Source organism: Pelodiscus sinensis, chromosome 1 (assembly GCF_052426305.1).
Source record: "Pelodiscus sinensis isolate ZL-2025 chromosome 1, ASM5242630v1, whole genome shotgun sequence".
In the NCBI taxonomy this organism is placed as follows: domain Eukaryota; kingdom Metazoa; phylum Chordata; order Testudines; family Trionychidae; genus Pelodiscus; species Pelodiscus sinensis.
In genome coordinates, this window is record NC_143052.1 from 107,591,442 (window position 1) to 107,610,469 (window position 19,028).

Below are 19,028 nucleotides of genomic sequence, written 5' to 3' on the forward strand. Positions count from 1 at the left end.
TCTCTCACAATAAATGGGCCATATATATCAAACGCTACCTAATAGTAAAATGATACAAACAAAGCTATATACTGTATTGTATATGAAGCAGAGCAGGATTAGAATTAAAATCTTTGAGATTTCAATATTGTACAGAAGATAAGGTGAGGTGGGAGGTTTTTTTGACTTCATATAGCACTATTCCTTAATTTTGGTGGGAGGGGAAGGGAACCCAGACTGAGCTGACAGGGGCTACAGGTTGAGATTGAGCAACACCAACAGAGCTGTTGGAGAATCCAAAGCTGAGCTAGCAGGGGTCTGCCCAGGTTGGTCCCTGGAGTGAGGAAGTAGCCGATGGCAAGCTCAATTAGGCAAGGTGGGGAGCAGTCCCCAGAGTGAGGAAGGGACCAGAAGCAAGAGCACACTGGGTTTGGAGGCATCAATCCCTGGAGCAAGGCTGGGACTGGAGACAAGTGCAGCAGGGTGGGGTAAGCGGGGACAGGGTCCCTACTTGGGAGCTGGTACCTACCTCTCTCAGGGGTACTTGGAAGCCAGTTCTCTCTCTCGCCAGCTGAACTGCAGCTGCTCTTCCTGCCCTCCTGGCAGCGAGGCTGACTGTGGTGACCTCTGTAACTGGACTTTTAGTGTCGACACTGCCAGGTCTGCTTGTTGACCGGTCTTTTAGGTCGAAAACTGGACACTAGGCCACCGGAGCACTGGAAGAGAGGCTCGTCACTTTTAAAAGTGGGAAGGTCATTTTCTCCCACTGTTTTCCTGCCTTAAGAATAAGTGACAGAGGAGGATGGGGAGAGGAGCAAGCAGTGGGAGGGGCTTCAGGGGAAGAGCTGGAGTGAGTATGGGGCCTTGGTGAGAAGGGGCCAAGTCGGAGTGGGTCCTGAGGTGGCGTGAGGCCACAGTCCTTCTGAGTGCGGGCCCACTCCCATGGCGCCCTTGTAAACCTGGTATTGTTTCCATGAACTCTGATAAAAGCATACAGCAAATTAATTACAGAGACAGGGAAGGAGAAAAGAGTGAGCATAGAATTAAATGAACAAAAAATGGCCAGTTTATTTACTGGGACAGCAATGCATTACATTGTAATTTTAATTGGAACATAAAGATGTGAGATTCAGTATACTGGCTTCCTTTAATTGATTTCTTCAGCACTGGTTTGTTTTTCTGAAACCATTTGACTGCATGATCATACTACACATGTACAAGCACATAACTTTATGAATTCCTCACAAGGCATTTGCCTAGGATTATCTATAGGTATAGGAAACAAGGCAGGGAAGGATTAAAATGGGGATTATTTAACTTGAAATACAAATAATGCATTTTTGGAACAAAGAATTGCTCAACATTTTTTGCTTTTAAACAATAAATACCAACATCAAGTGTTTCTAATGTTCAATATTTTAGTCAATGAACACATATACTTTTGTTTTCTTCACCATCCAGAAGCTCTCCCTCATTTAATCCCAAGAAGGCATTACAACATAATTTCAATGCAACATAGGAGTAGCCAAGTTATAAGAGCAGTAAACATACACTACACAAATTTGGGTTTGTCACAAACACTATCAATGTTAAAACTGTTTGGAAATGAACACAACAATTGGTATGGTTTGTTAGATACAGGTCATCATGCAAATGGAAATGTTCAGTAAATTACAAAAATCACAAAACATCTGATTTTTGTTTTTGTTTTTTAAGGTTTTTTTTGTTTTTGTTATTTTTTACAAAGGATCAAGTTAATTAACCCTTTAACAGTCAAACCACAGGGCTTGAAATCAATAGGGCAATAACTAATGAGATATAATTAATTTACCCACTGGCATGGTGCACAAAGCCATACCTGTGAATAATAATAATTTTTAAAAAGCTAGATTTTTCTTATTTCTTCGTCAAAGCTGATTAAATGAATCAGCTAACAAACCATTTCATTTGTGTCACCTAGTTTTGTTCATTGATCTCCAGTACACCTTTATATCAAACATAAGGTTTAATTTAAAAAAAAAACAATTTGTTTAACCATTTTTACTAATGCTGAGAAAAACATACAAATAATCTCCACTCTTTCTATTACAGCATAATAATGATGAGCAGAACAAACATCTCCATATAAAGACAGTAAATTAAACCCAAGGCCCTATCACCCAGAGTCTGACAGCAAATTAACTAGTTATATAGAATATGGGATTTTTTTTTCTTTATCTCATGTCAGTTTGTCACTTTGTTGACTTAAGTTTTAGTAGAAAGGGATTTTCAAGAACTCTGCAGGAAAGAGATTAAAATGCAATGAAGATTTAAGCCATGCTTCTTAGGATATAAAGTACAGACAGACTCTGTGTAACAGCTGTCTTGCATTTTTGACATGGGGAGTAAGAATTATACAAGAAATAAGAATTCTCTAGCTTCATCATCATGCTTATGGAAAAGACTACATGATATAAACCTAAGAATCTCATGCACGCATTTTATATTGCATATTTAGATGCATTTGTGCCTTAAGGCGAAAGGCAATTAATTGCTTTTTTGTTTATTTCTTTTTCGCTTAATATTTAAAAATTAACACTCCCTTGCAACATTCATTTATGGTGAAAAAAATTCTGAATACTGTGAATCTCCTTCCCACACACTGCATGTACAGCAGGACAAAAAGAAGTACATTGATGGCTATCATTGTAAAAGAGGTAAATATTGCAATGATCATGCTTCAAACATAAAACATCAATGCCTGCCATTTTCAAATAAAGACTTTGTTAGTACAGAAACAAACAAATGTACAGCAATTCCAACAGATATACATCTATCACTTAAGAAAGGGAACAGAGTTCTCAGGAGCTGTATAATCTCATTATTCGCTCAGTTCGTTTCTACTGAAGTTGGTAGTAAAATTCTTCCAATGATGAAAGGTCAAGTTCTAAAGTAGCTAGCATAATATGGGCCCAGATCTGCTTGCACTACAGCCAGTGTAAGGAGGATGGTGTTCCACAGAATCATAGAATACTAGAACTGGAAAGGACCTCGAGAGGTCATCAAGTCCAGTCCCCTGCTTTCATGACAAGACCATGTTACTAGCTGCTGAATGCAAGCTCTGATACTAATATGATTTCAGGTTAGCAGCCTTCATTGGCAATGTCTTTATCATCTTTTAAAATATCCTCCTTCTTTTGTTTACAGATACATATGGCAAATGGTTAAACCCACCTTTATCTTAATAAATAGTTTCAATCTACTAATCTTACTATATATATAAATAATAATATTAATTCAGCTTGAGTTGAATAAATATGTCAAAGATCAATTAAAAAGGTTCTCCCTTGTGCTTCTATATAGAAGCAAAGACTCTTAAATGATTTGAGATAGGAAATTATTAATATTTTTCTATAAAAGTCTCAAGATTACCCTTGGATGCTGGTAGAGAATATATTCTCCCCCACTCCCCATTTTTACAATTTTCAATTTGCTCACTTTCTTTTCACTTTATATTTTAATTTGATTTATAGTTTATTTGTTTTTCTTCCACTGATTTCCATTAATGGGATGTAGATTATTGCTTTCTACTAGGAGACAACTCTTCCAAGCTCAGAAAAAAGGACAAAGGAGACCTACATTGAGGCTACGTCTACTTTACCAGATTATTTCAAAATAATTATTTTGAAATAAGTCCTGAAAAAACTATTTCAAAATAGAATGTCCACTACAGAAAAGCCTCAAAATTAGTCCGAGACAGGCTCCCTTAATGTGGATGAACTACCTCAACTTGGAGCCTCAGGAAGCACTGAGGAGTTATTACTTTGAATGACTCTGGGAAATAGTTATTTTGAAATAACAGCAGCTGAGCGTCCACACTAATGCTTTTTCGAAATAACAGTTTTGAAATAAACATTATTCCTCATCTCAAGCAGGAGTTATTATTTTGAAATAAAAAGACCTTTTTTTAAAAAAACAATTTTGAAACAATGGGCTTGCTGTGTGGATGCTCTTCTTATTTCAAAATAACAAGTGTACACATGCCCTTATAGGCTGACAACCAAGGTCCTCTTTATGTATAACAGCTACATTTCAAACATGAAATTCAGGACAAGTTTTTGAAAGGTGCTTCTTTGCTGCTTGGAGGGTAGTGGGGATACAATCAGCAATTCTAAGCATATCCAACCTTTAATATATGTATTCATTTTAAAATCAGGATAGATGCCAACATATTCGGAATGATTTTTTAAAATGGTGTGTGTGTGTGTGTGTGTGTGTGTGTGTGTGTGCGCGCGCGGAAACAATTCATACCAGACATTTGATAAAACTTTATATCACTAATTACTATCTAACCAAGAAAGCTTTACATTTTCTGAAATTTAAAATAATTTTTCTCCCCCAGTGAACTGACAAAAGAGGCAAGACTGCTCTGGGGCCTACAAAGCTTTATTTCTTACAATGCATTAACCACAGTCATTTTTTACATTTAAGTTGGTTCTTTCCTAGATCTCTTTAATTTCAAGAACGCATTCTTGCTTTATTATATTTAAAAATTCTAAATTGATTAGGAATTAAATTAAAGCATCACAATAGAATCAAAACTTTAAAAACCCACTTATTTCTGTAAAACGTGACCAAATTTTCGAATCCACGGAACATTCTTCTATAACTCTCGATCTAAATGGGTATACCAATACAGTGTTTTTAGAGTTAAGTTTACTTTGCAAATCACAATTTAAAAATGAATATACTATGAATATACTATTGAATGAATATTTCAAAAAAGTATATTCTCCACAGATTCATATCTAATTAAAAAGAAACTAACATATACAGGGTTTTTTGATATTTGTTTTAATTTAGGGGGAAAATGTTCTTTGTAGTTTCAACATGTTTTCATATACAAACCAAATAAGAAATAATATTCTAAATACAGTCTACAGCAACTGAATATGGCATGGCAATGCTAATTCTTTTCTCACTTAACTGATAAGCAGTAGCTGTCCTTGTCGGACACAGATGCTACCACTGAAGAATAGTAATATACTGATCTAATACTGTCAGATATTCTGAGGTGCTTTTTAGAGGCTACATTTGCCCGGACAAAACAGTTCTTTAATAAAAATCTACATAGCAGCTTATTTTAGTGCCAAACAGCATGATAATGCTAAACAAATTGTATCTGACTTTTCTGTCACAAGAGTAGGTTAAATATGGCACTAAATAGTTATGCAAATGCAGTATATGAAGGGTTGTGTGAACATCTTGGAACCATATATAGAAACAGAATTTTTAGGTTGGTATGATCAGACTTTTCATGAATTTGTTTCTATTTGTCTCCACCTCCAATTCTACACGTTTTGTTACATTAACTCAATGGCTCTGACAAGGTTATACAGTGTGTACATTGTTGATTACATTAGGATATTTCTATTTACAGCACCTTTATTACTGATACTATGGTAATGTTTGTTAGGCACAATGATTGGCCACTGATTCTTTTCTCCATTTGGGTACCTTTAAGTACTGTTAGTATTGGAGGATAGTGTTCATTTCCTCAAATTCAGTGATATTCCAACTATATCTGCAACAATTTTTCTTTTTAATTGCTGCAAATAGTAAGCTGCAGTAGTATTTTCATCTTGTGGTTCGTATTAACATCACAGAGAAGAAACAGACAGAAACATGGATATGTCAAAACCTGTTTTCTTTAAACAAATTAAGGCCACTGACCAAGAGCAAGGACCATGCTAATTAGCAACGAGTGGGCTGTACTTTTCTATCCCGATAACCAGATCAGAAGCCCAAAGGTGCTAAGACACTGCAGCTTATTTAGCTGTTTGCCTTGCTGTCAGAGTCTGTGCAAAATAAATTCAGCTATCCTTCATTTTGCTATGAAAATCCATATTCTGCAACATAGCTTTAGTCAGCATTTAAAGGAGAGAATCTTTAACTAGGAATACTGTGCACCATAGATCACCTGAGTATTTGTCATAAGCCGACAACGAGCTAAGGTTCTGTATTTGTTAATATTTGGCAAGGAAAAAAATGCACTATAGCAAAGTCCTACCAATTTCAATCCAAGTCATTAACCCTACATGCATGAGGTATTTCACCATAGGATATCTCACGCTAAGTGTATATAACCTCACAATTTTCACTCTTTATCCCTTCACTGGTAAGGCCTCAAACTAGTACCCTCAATTTGGGAGCAAAAACAAAAACTGAAATTTTCAATTAAATACACAACATTTTACTTCAAGTTATTTTAGCTTTTCTTTATCAGACACCAAACAGAACCCTCCCCACACGCCCAGAAAAAGCACCAATTCATCCACTTGTCTGAAATGCAAAAACAGACTAAATATGCAAGCAAATAACGGAATGAAAATCAAAGCATCATTCTTTAGTCTCCTTCATAGGTTTAATAATTAGCTTCCAGTGAAGAACTAGAACAAAACTAGCAGCGAGTGTAATAGAAATTAGAAAACAAGTGCATAAACAATATCAGTGCAGCAGCAAAATACAAAGTCACTATTAACATTCCAATTCACCCCATTTTCAATGTTTTTGTGCAATGAAAAAAATATTGACCATATTTTCTGGCCAAGATAACAATCATCATTAACCAAAAAAACCCCTTACTAAATCATCTTTAACTTAAGCTATTTCTGGTTCTTTTTTGGAAGTAAAATGAATTAAATACAACCCTCACCAAAAAGAGAAATGATACAAAACAAATCCAAAAAACAAGGACCACTTTTTATAAACGTGAAATTATGGTGCAAATAAAATAAAAAATAAATGTCACACCCTGAACACCAGAAAAGAAAAATCTGAACTGGTTCCTATGGCTGAACGTAGAGGATGTGAAAATAGGTTTTGTAACACTTTTTTTTTTTAAATATTGGCTTTAGTTTCTCAACATTTCAGAAGCAAAGCCACGCAGTTGGGAGGAACTTTTTCTCACGTTGTTAAATTTCACTAAACTTCAGGTGTGATAGCAAAGTTTGAATATAATTAGAGGAATCATAAAAAAATCACTTCTTGACAGGCAGGGCTCTGTGCTTTGTGTTCTTCTTCTCAACCATCACTCAGTTGCCAAAACATTGGATATGAATCCAGACTTGTCAATGCAGCAACAAGGCAGGATGGCCTTTTGGATCTTTGGGAGCAACTTAGACCTTTGTTGTGTAAGCTCCATTCAGTTTGTTTGTTTTTTCTCTTATGTTGCATCTGAAGATTAGGGATAAGGAGGAGGTTTGGAGAGACAGTTGAGAGGGGCACACTGAGAGCTGGAATGTGGCTGCTCTTCTGGAAGGTCTACATTAGGACTGAAAATTAAAAGAAGAAAAAACGCTTAAAATGCATGGCCAAATCTTTACACAAATGTACAGGTCTGGGTACCGATTTTCAAAGGGGATGGAACACAGCTTGCAAATTTGAATCCTCTGTTTAATTCAGGCTGAGAAAACGAATGCACGGGCGAAATGGTGTGAGCACATTTAAATGGCAATTTACAAGTGTCATTTAATTTGCACACCAGGGATTTGGTATGTGCATATGATGGCCCATTTTAAACTCAGGGTGCCAATTCAGAAGCAAGATTTCATCCCCTTTGAATAGAACGTACCAACCAAGGCATTTGTTCAAAACCACTGAAACTCCGCTTTAGGGATATCAACCCTGAGAAATACCCTCTAATGCAAGTAAGCACTTCAAAATGTCCCCAAGATTTCCAGTAATGCTCTGTTTGATTTCTAACCCACTTTGGTTTGTCAGTTAAGACAGGTTTCCTTGCTTATTGTTTTAAACATCAGTCTAGAAACAAAATTCACCCAGGGTTAAATTCACCCCTTACAGTGTCTCACATGGCCAAGCTGTATTTGAAGGGGTGACTTGCATGTCCAGGAAACTTTTACATCTGAGGCCTGCTTGAATTACCGTCCTTAATTTTTCAAGTAAAGCATCAACACATCAAGCTTCAGCTTCAGCATATGAATAAGATCAACCTATAAACACCTTCAGTTTTTTAGTCTGTTTGGGAAATGTCTTTTGGGGGGAGAAGGCAGGGAGAAGAGGGTCAGTATGTATTACAGTCTTTCTGGCAAGCACTTCCTTTGGAGCTGTTCCAAGCTCAGCAGTGTAGTGTACAGTGAATCACAAGTGCCCTTGTACGTGTTGTTCCAGCTCTTTTCGATTTTCCTTGCTTTAGAAACTACAAGGTCTCACGCATATATATTAGCCCCCCAGGACAGAATACTGGTGCATTGCAATTAGTCTGTTGTTGGAAATGGATCAATTGGAAATGCCAAAAGGTATTTATAGCATGTTGAAAACCCATAAATATGCACATACAGGATTTAATTAGGGAAATGGGAGAAAAGTTCAGTTTGTTCAAAGGTAAAACAAAATGCAGTACATTATCTCCATTGTGATTTTAAAAGGCCACAGTTTTCAAATTTGAGGAGCCTCACTACCATTGGAATTCAATTGGGCACCTAATTTCCCTTTAAAGTCTTGTAAGAATCCATATCATGCCTGAAGTTAGGCTCTTAATTCTCTGTGTAGGCCTTTAAATAGAGGACACTTGATTATGGACTGAAACCTGCAAGGTACTGGGTACCCTCAATCCCCATTGGCTTCAGTTACTTTTGAAGGTATCCAGCATCTGGAAGAATGAGTTTCTTTGGAGGGAAGAGGGGACACCCACCGGGTGAAGCTACAGTGATTCAGCACTTTTGAAACCTGTCCACTTGTCTTTTGGGGTTCTAACCTGGCATGGGCTAAGCACTGATCCAGCCAAATACTTAAGCATACGAGTAACCCCACTAGCTGGCCAATGCCAGAATGCCCAGCACCTTGTAAGATCAAACCTCATAATATATGGAGTTAGAGACTTAATTCTAGGAAGCTGGGCTTGTGTATTTTGGCCTCAACATTTTCCTAGTTGGATTTGTTTCACATAAAAAAATTCAGTGTAATTTTCTATTAAGGTACTTTCCTTTGCATTGCCATTAGTGTGATGCAACAACATGTAAATATAGAGCTGGCATTAGGGGAGGGATTTGAATTGGCTTTTCATTTATTCTGGTCATCCGTAATAGAGAGTGGGGGAGCGGGAGCACAGAAAAGAGTTGCATCAGTGCGAATTTCATCCATTTACTGGGAGCAGTGCAAGGCCTCTGTACCTTTTAAGTCTTCAGAATAGGGCTTGAGTGGAACTTAACTCAAGTCTTGTTTTTGCTGTCAATGAGAGAGTGAAATTCACCCTTAAAGTAGCAGGTATTATGAGGTGGCCCCATAATCCTACAAAGGTCCCATTTTTTCCTAGGACTCCTGTGACTGGTTGATAATAGTGGAGTGGACTGGAAAGAGTCGTACAATTTTTTCTTGTTCAGAAAGAGATCTATCCAAATGTGCTGACTTTCAAAGCTACCTTCCTAGCTTTAAAAATAAATAACACTAGGTGATGCATGTTGGGAGGACAGGATCACTGTTAATGTAATATGAAAATATCCCAGTACTCTGGACATTGAGCAAGTGTTCATTTTTCTATCCATGGTACTGCTAAGTTACCTTAGTATATAAAAACATTTGTATGCATAGAGAAACATGAAACATTTCTGTCTCACCAATCTCTTAATGACTAATAATATTGTATTAATAATACATATTAGAGGCATTAGAAGAAAATAAAATTAGTTTATCAGCATGGTCATTTTAATGTTTTTGTAGCAAAAATGCACACAATAATAATAATTTGCAATCCTAGTCAGTGTGAATCTTGTAGAGAATATTTATCTTATCATACTATTGACACTGATAATGTTGCTGTCTCTGCTCAGAGAAAAAAATATAGTTCAGCTTAATACAGCAATACATTAGCAAGAGTTCGATCATGTATAGGATACAATCACTAAGGGATACATGGCATATGTTTCTTATGATGGTACACATGAATGAAACCAATGTGGCAATGAATTTTGGGGTTCAAGCGTCAGCTATGTTGAGCAGGGTAGGCAGAAAGAGATGACAGTAAATTACTAACAAACATCAAACAAAGATAGGGAGAAGTGTGGAGTTTTTGATACATAACTGAGAATAAACCTGCAAATTAGGAAGCTACATGAAGTAAAAATCTTGCCTGGGTGCTGGGTAGGTAGGCATTCTTCTTTTCCTTGCTGGAGGAGAGATTCCCTTCCTGTTTGAGAATCCCCTCGTTGAGAGTGGTCCCTGAAGAGGAACGGGGATTGGAATTTTGGAGGAAGTGGACAAGTAATCTTGATTGTATAATGGGATTGTGGGACATCTAATACTCACTTGTCTGTTGTTATGGCACAGCACACCAATTGTGGAATCAGAATACTAAATGATACCTGATTGGGTGGTGACGGTGGTATTATTAATGGCGTGCAGCTCTTGAACTCAGAAATATCTTTCTGCTGGAGGGTGGGGTTGAGAAGGTGCTGCATATGAGGAGGGTGCAAGAAAATGAGACTTCTGAATTCTCTGCTTCTTACAAGGAGATCACTAGTGATAAAACTGTTGAGATGCCAAACTAAGTTCATGAGGTTGCCTGTGACAGTTCCTTTTTGGGGCAGATGTATATATTCCCAGGGATCAAAGGGTGATCATAAAGTCCTTTAAAGTTTGTAATAACTGAAGTTGTACAGGGAGGTCCCTTGACCTGGGTCCATCTGTGGCCTCATGGCCTTCTCCATGAGGCGTTCTCTGACTTGAAGTTCCTGCATCTCCTGGCTAAGGAAGGGATGGCAGATATTACACCTAGCCACAATGTGCACCTCTCTGAGACAGTACAAACAGTGCTGATAGTCATCATTGGCCAAGAAGGAAAGGAGGCAGGACACATATCTTGAAGCCCTGCCCTCCTTCCTCCTCATTTTGGTGCCACTATATGTAATGCCTGCATATCCACAGTGGAGTGCACATAGGGACCAGCACTTGAAGAAATTCAACAATTTGGTAAACATCCAAAACATTGACTGCTTATTCATACCTTTTCAACCTAGCCATTCAAATGGATTGTCATGCACATTTTCAAGTTATCCAATGCACCCTGTCTTTAGTATTGTTGGAAACAACAAGAAAATAATCTGTTATAGTGCTTCCAAATCAGGTTCTAACTCACCTAGGCAGAGGCAAGCAAAACTGTGAACATAACAAAACAAACTGGCCAAATGTTTCTGAACCTTGACATTTCAGGTTCAATTTGATTTGAATCTGCTCTAAAAATTATCATGGGAAGTTCACCAGAAGCTATTTACAAAAGCTATTCGAGAATTAGAATTACACTGGAACGAAAACACATCTGTGGGGAGATGTCATTTCTGTGTGAATTTCAGAATATGCACAGGTCCAAGTAAAACCCTTCTAGATGCCCTTTAAGTAAAAGAGCTTGGGCAGCCCCATTTGAGTAAAGATCTCGTGCCACATTTGGTGTTATGGCGAGGACCATAAATCATTTTGAACATGACTAGACTTGACATATCGTGGGATGCAGAAAATGATCGGGTGAATTTCAGTCATAATGAGACACTGTGCAGTTCCAGGTTAGATGGCACAGAGAGGTCACATTCCTTCAGGCATGGCAGCCAGGATTTGCAAAAGCATGCACACAGCTATTACAACTATAGGCAATTTGCTGTTCCCTCAACTGCCTTAAGGTATTATTCCAGATCCCAGTTATGAACTTGAAGCTGAAGCAGTAAAAATTCATGCTTTTGTGCTAATAATGGAGCTGCTGCTGTGTTTCTTCACTGTACAGGACATGGTCTGGGGTATGCACCTATGTGGTTTAGGCATGCCAGACATTTATCAATATTTATGACTGGCATTACATCCAACAGTGCATGTATTTCCTTATCAATAAGAGCATCAAACTGACGATAATCTTTTCAAACCCAACATATAGGTTGGATAAGGGACTACTTGATTCTTGTGGGATGACTAATCTGGATTTCTGTAAGTTATGACTACAAATTCTAATTTCCCATTTTGATTTAGGTAGCCACAACATGCTTCTCATGCAAATTTTCCAAATCTGGTTCTAACAGAAATATGCAGAGGAAAACAAAAATGTAAATAAATGAATAAAATAAATGACTAAGCTTTCTAATTGGGGACAGACATGTTTATACAGTGGATACCTCAGCACTTTATAAGTGTCCTTATTTTCCACTCTCCTATGACATGGGGAGGGGATCTAAAAAAAATTTCTGCATGTGCAGAGGAGAGGGAACAGTGGTTCTGTAACAGGCTCTCTACTTCCCCAAAGGCCTGTGGAAACCACCACAAGACGGGGGCTTTTTGCGCCACAAGGAGGCAGGGCAAGCAAACAGCCACATGAAGTGATATCTATCCACTCCACATTCATAGGAATTCACTCATATAAATTAAATGCAGCACCTGTTGTCACTGGCATATGAAATATCCCTCTTCTGCAAGCTGATCTTCCCTTAAGGGAGAGATCGGAGGCAGCTAATGAGAACTGCATGAGAGAATAGGTCCTGAGGCAGGGAGTGGAAGAAAGGGAGTAGGAGGGGAATAAGGGATAGGGTTACCAGGTAGACCCCGCCAAAAAAACTGGACACACTTGAGGGGGGGCGAGAGGGGAGGGACCAGCTGGGAGGGGGCGGGGCTGGCCAGGGTGGGAAGCAGAGCTGGCGGAGGGGGGTCCAGGGCCAGCTGGGAGGAGGAGGGCGGGAAGCAGAGCTGGGGGGGGAGGGTCGAGAGCTGCGGTGCTGGCCGGGAGGGGAGGGTCCAGGGAGGTGGGAAGCAGATCTGGAGGGGGGGGTGCAGCCACTGGCTGCAGCCGGAGTCCAAGGGGCCGTGCCTCTGGCAGGCGCTCCTTTTAGTTGCGAGCAGAAGCCAGGCGGGGCTGGGAGTCCCAGTCCCTGCCCCACCTGGCTTGCATGTGACCACAGGCTCTCAGCTGGGAGGCAGGGCCGCAATTGGTGCTGGGAGCCTCTGTTCGCAAGCAGAAGCCCAGCTGGGAGTCCTAGTCCCTGTCCCACCTGGCTTTTGCACGCGACCATGCACCAGTCGTGCCCTACCTCCCAGTTGCTCTCCTGCTCCTGCCAGGCTTCGGTCTGGTGCCCAGCCGGAAATTTAGAAAATACCGGACATTGCACGTGTCCGGTATTTTCTGATTTTTTTTACCTGACAGAGTGCAAATACCAGACTGTCCAGTAGAAAACCGGACACCTGGCAACCCTAAGGGACAGGCTCTAAATGGAAGCTTTGGGCCTCTCTGTGGATTCCTCAAGATTGTGATAATTTATAGTTTTACAGGACTAACTTCCCTGGCTCACTGGAAAGTTCAAGCAGCAAAATAGGACAATTCGGACTTTCCACTGGGCTTGCCTCTCGCCACACTTTTGTTTGCAGGACAGATGATATACCCAAGTGAATCTGCAGTAGTAGCAAACGTGATGTGGTTCCATTTTGGCAGAGATTTCCAGAATCAGACCTGCAGGGTATGACTTACTAGATTCAATTTAGTTCAGGCTCTAAACATAAAACACAGCCGGGAAGACTGTTCTACAGAGATCCATTGCTGTGTGCTCTCCATAACTATATACATTGATGATGCGACATACACGGGTGATATGACATACATTTCACAGCTGGCATTACTGTACTTCATGCTTGCTGAGGCACTGATGAGCAGTTCTGTGCTAAATGATTTTAGATCATTTGCAGCATGTCATTTCCCTCATAGAACCTAGAGAGCCCTGCAAAGTTTTACTCACTCAATTAGCAGGGGGTAAATTTTGATGTTGCTGGTTTTCTGCGGTGCAACAGGAAAGCAGAGATACAAAGAATTTAAGTGACTTATATGATGCCATAGGAGTCTCACTGACATAGCAGGGATCAGAATTCCCTGGCTTCTAGTCTATTACTCATATCTCACCTGTACTCCAACCTGATTAAAGAGAACTTCCATATGTACAATAGTAAGTTCATCTTTGAAGGGTGGATTAATTAATAAATAAAGAGGGGAGGTTTTGTTATAAATTAGAGGCAAATGTGGAAAATAACATAGCATACTGCAAATGAGCATGTCAAAACATGGATGAGTATCCTGCAGAAAGCATATATTGCACTGCAGCTGACAGCAACACATCCTGTTTAAGAAACAGCAGAGAGGGATGACAACAATTTCTTTGTTTCATACAGATTGTTTTATGATTAACTGAACTTCTGTAGCATTACCAGACCTTTGAACTGTCTATGAACAGGGAAGCCAAGAATGGAATTTTAATAACAAGATAAGGGCCTGTATTGATGGGGATGTAAAGTCACACAATTCAATGACAATTCACTCCCACTGAATTACAGTGAGAGTTAAGTATCACAGGGGTAGCCGTGTTAGTCAGGATCTGAAAAAGCGACAAGGAGTCCTGTGGCACCTTACAGACCAATACATCTGTTAGTGAGAGTTAGGTTCTTAAGTCTTTTAGGCACATTTCCCAGACCATACAAATAGGAACCTTCACCTATCCCTAAAAGATGTGTATCCTATTTATTTCATGTAGTTTACAGTTTAGATGGCAATAAATAAATAAATAAATAAACCCCCTTTAACCACCAATTGCTGTAAGATGAACTATTTGTTACATTTTTTTCAGTGTCAGGTCAGTACAATATTATTGAAATGGGATTTACATACTTTAAAACTTGTGTGCAGAGATTTTTCCTCTTTCAAACCAAATGTTTTGATTCATTTTTAATAACACTTAGAATTTATATAGCATTTTTAAGCCAAAATATCTCAAAGGAGATTAAGTTTCACTGTCTTTGTTTACAGATGAGAAAATTGAGACTAACCAAGAAATTAAATGACGCTGTCAAGACCATACACAGAGTCAGTGGCAGAACTAAGACTGGAGCCCAGTCCCCAGTGAGTCTCCTAACTCACAGTTCCCTGTTCTAATCACATGACAACACTATCTGAGAAAAGTTAAAGACTAGTTTGGTTTTTTATGTGGTCACCTGACATTGTTGAGTCTGCTGACCTTACTCAGGCAAAAGTCTCAGGGTATGTCTACACTACCCTCCTAGTTCGAACTAGGAGGGTAATGTATGCATACCGCACTTGCTAATGAAGCCCGGGATTTGAATTTCCCGGGCTTCATTAGCATAAGCGGGGAGCCGCCATTTTTAAATCCCCGCTGCTTCGAACCCCGTGTAGCGCGGCTACACGGGGCTCGAACTAGGTAGTTCGGACTAGGGTGCCTATTCCGAACTACCGGTACACCTCGTTTCACGAGGAGTAACGGTAGTTCGGAATAGGACCCTAGTCCGAACTACCTAGTTCGAGCCCCGTGTAGCCGCGCTACACGGGGTTCGAAGCAGCGGGGATTTAAAAATGGCGGCTCCCCGCTTATGCTAATGAAGCCCGGGAAATTCAAATCCCGGGCTTCATTAGCAAGTGCGGTATGCATACATTACCCCGCTAGTTCGAACTAGCGGGGTAGTGTAGACATACCCTCAGAGATTTCATCCAAAATATATTAATTTTTGTCACTGGAAAATTGTTTGGCCCAAGGATTGCAAGACTGAGTCCTAAATTATTTTTCTTATTTTTGATTTATGTATAAGTGAACAGTCTCCCATGCTGTAACTACAGAATGTATCAGAGTAGCTCAAGTCAATATTTTGGTTAAAAAGCAAGCAAGCCTGTCCTCCTTTCGCTCCCCCTCTTCCACCTGTTCCCCAGACACACACAAACAGTTCAGAACTTCATAAACAGGAAAGACTATTTGTATAGGAAAGGCAGGAGTGGTTGCAGACTGGCTATGGCATGCAGTTATTTGCAAAGAGAAAAGAGTTAGCTAAAGTTACCTGACAATCTGGCAGTCTGGCCCCCTGGCTAGTTGTGAGCCGCGTAGTGGTATGGAGGCAGCAGGCTGCTGATAATCTACAAGAAACTGATAAATTAGACATATATACAAAGAGATGACAGAGCAAGGGGTTAGTAACAATAGTAAAGAGACTATGCAGCTGATGGAGAGATTTAGTGAGGAATGTGTGTTCAGTTCTTGTCACTAACAGTTTCTTTCACAAATATTAACGGAAACATTTGAGCTTATTTATTCTTCTCTGGCAAGATATTAGATTGGAGTGTTAGACCAACCTTATTTAATGAGCACATACTAATGGACCTTTTGAAATATGAACCTGAAGGCAGTCTTTTCAGACTTGAATGGAGTCTGAATCAGGCTATATTAAACTATTATTTTATCATAAGGTATGAATGGAACTGATTTGCTTACTAGTAATAGAAAGTGTTAATTACAATTACTTTTACATGCTCAAGAATATTATGCCTCTTATAAAAAAAAATCTTCTCTGAACTTGCAGAGTAACATACCTATCTCCCCTGTGGCAGTTCTAGTTTCCATTAAAACACAGTTCTTTCATAATGATTTTAAACCAGACATTACAACCAGTACTTCAGAGTGTGCGTGTGTAGAGCCACTGTAAAGGCTCTGTCCATGCATAACAGTTGAAAGCACAGCTGCAGCACCGCTTTAAACTGAAAGTGCAGCCCCAGCACAAGCGCTGGGAGAGATGTAGTTAACAGTTCTGGGAGCAAAGCTCCCGGTGCTGTAGCCTGGTTCACAAGTTCGTAACTTGTTACAGCTTTACAGCACTGTAACTTGTGCACTCAGTGGGGAAGGGGCTGTTTTTTCACACCCCTGAGCCAGAAAGTTACAGTGCTGCCAAGTGCCAGTGTAGACTTGGCCAAATTCTTGTGACTGTGTTTATACCGGAACAAGGAAACAGGTTTTTAATCCACTAACAATATTCTCTTTTCTGGATTTAAAAACCAAACCAAACAACAAAACAAACCCTGCACTGCTAGCTTCTGACCAACTTCCAAGTCTGAGCAAACCCCACCACTGCATATCCACATAAAAAACTAACACAAGCTGACCCTTTACAATGGAGTTAGTCCTAACATTCTGTAACCTGTGTTATACATAGAGTCATACTAATCTTTGACAGGGTCTTTTCGGGCTTTGAAACCCTGACTCCATTGAAATGAGTGGAATTTTGCCAGTGATTTCAGTGGGCTCTGTGCATCTCATGCCTGCTATGAATATTGCATCTTAATTCTCTAGATCCCAGCTTTTGATTTTCCAATACTCTAAGGGTATTTCTAGACTACATGCCTCTGGCGACAGAGCCATGTAGATTAGGCTACCCAGTATAGGAAAATGAAGCAGTGTTATGCCTCGTGGGATGAGGTTTACCGGGGCAGTTGACAAATGCCTTTGATGTCAACCGCGGAGCGTCCAGACTAGTGCACTGAGCTGACAAACAGCTGATCAGCTCAGCGCAGCAGCCATTTTAATTTAAATGAAGCGGCGATTATTTAAATCGCCGCTTCATTTTCCTACGCCAGGTAGCCTAATCTATATGGCTCTGTCGCCAGAGGCATGTCGTCTAGACATACCCTAAAAGTCTAAAGCAACTGTTCAGGAAGAGGGAAGTATATTTCAATCTGAATTTTAATAACAAAAGTGACTAGACATCACAGTCAGTCAAAATCTCTCTCAGTAATCATGAGTCTTTTCTTCTTTTTCTCACTGATTGCCACTGAAAGTGCAAAACTCCTTTGGAAGGAGGCACAAATAATGTCACTCTCAGCTCTGGTGTAGAGGAAGATTGTTCCCTTGAAATTCAATTCTGCTGTCTCAGTTAGAAGAAGTTTGTTGGTAATATATATAAAGACTCCTCACATGTAGTTGACACTATCGATACTGCTCTTCTGAGTCACAGGGCAGAGTACCTGCCTACTTGGGGTCAGTCTAGTACCACCATTGCCTCTTTTCATACAACCACATTTATCAGTCATTACATAGGGATCTGAGTCCTCAAGTGATCTGTGCTGCCCTCTAGTGGTCAAAGTGCGTGTGGGCAAACTACATTTAGTGCCTACTTTCTCACTTCAGTACACAGAATAAATTTTGGACCTTGAGCATGACCTTTGTCAGCAAAAGAGAAGGAAAGAATGTGAGGAATTATGATTCAACACATCAAAGTGTGTCATATGACTTGAGTTGACAGAGCTGCTATTTTGTTGCAGTTTGCAGAGTACTCTGTTTGAAGTGCTTGTCTTAGACCCAGATGTCTTCTCAGGATTAATCAGTGCTTAGTTTGGTAGCGGATGCCTTATGCAGTGAGATGGCTGTCCTACTGGTGAGCACATATCGAGAAGAAAAATATTATTTCTAAAATCAGTGTTTTCCAGTGTCTTCATTGAACTGGATGAGGTAGAGAAATGCAATCTTAAAGCAGGTTAATCGCTAGAAAACACCTACTCATTGTAGGACCAAACAAATTTGGTCATTGATTTGGAATGATTTTTTTATCCATTTACAGAAAAGTCTGGATCCCAAAACTTCATGAGATTTAGTAGATGAAAATAAAAGTTATTCTCTTTAAAGGAGTTGTGCCTACTTCCTTATCTAATTGCCAAGGACAGATGGTAGGAGTAAAGACTCCTAATTCCTCTGATCTAGCCAAGAAATCTTCCTATTTAATATTAATGTAAGCTTGGATATTACTATAGCATAGTACACATAAACAAACATCTCTATGAATAAAGTGAAATGCTTTTAGCAGTTAGCCAAAGCTCTAAGTTATTAGGATGGCACTTTCGTTGGGATGGAATGCAGCTGTGTTCTGAGAACATAGGGTAACTCACTTGTCATGCCTCCTCCTGTATTTTGTAGCACTCATCTGACAAAAAGTTGATCACTTGGTTTTGAACAGGACATTTCCACGGTGTCCAACTTCGGTAAGTGTGTGCAGAAATGCGTACTGGTGTATCATTGTAATGGAACAGTTGCCCCCATTCTGGCTTAGAAGGGATTACTGGGAGAGGGCCATCCTGGGACCCAATTAGAAGGAGGCATGAGGCAGCCAATCAGAGCCTGTATGGGCTGTATAAAAGGGCTGCTAGCCTGAAGGAACTCACTCTTGCTCCAGCTATGGAGGGAGAGGAATCTCGTTGCTTTCTAGCATGCGGTACT

At 39.7% G+C, this 19,028-nt stretch overlaps 1 protein-coding gene across 3 annotated transcripts in view; it reads right to left on the reverse strand.

The window, feature by feature from the left end:
* Positions 1-575: 575 nt before the first annotated feature.
* BICD1 (BICD cargo adaptor 1) overlaps positions 576-19,028 on the reverse strand; it is a 229,157-nt gene continuing 210,704 nt past the window's right edge. For 2 of the 3 annotated variants that reach the window (XM_075940436.2, XM_006114395.5), the window contains 2 exons: positions 15,829-15,904; positions 576-7,292 (listed from right to left, as the gene is read on the reverse strand). In XM_075940436.2, coding sequence (XP_075796551.1) covers positions 7,202-7,292; positions 15,829-15,904 — 167 coding nt within the window. In that variant the 3' untranslated portion in view covers positions 576-7,201. The remainder of the gene's footprint in view (positions 7,293-15,828; positions 15,905-19,028) is intronic. The other variant, XM_006114397.5, reaches the window with a different exon arrangement.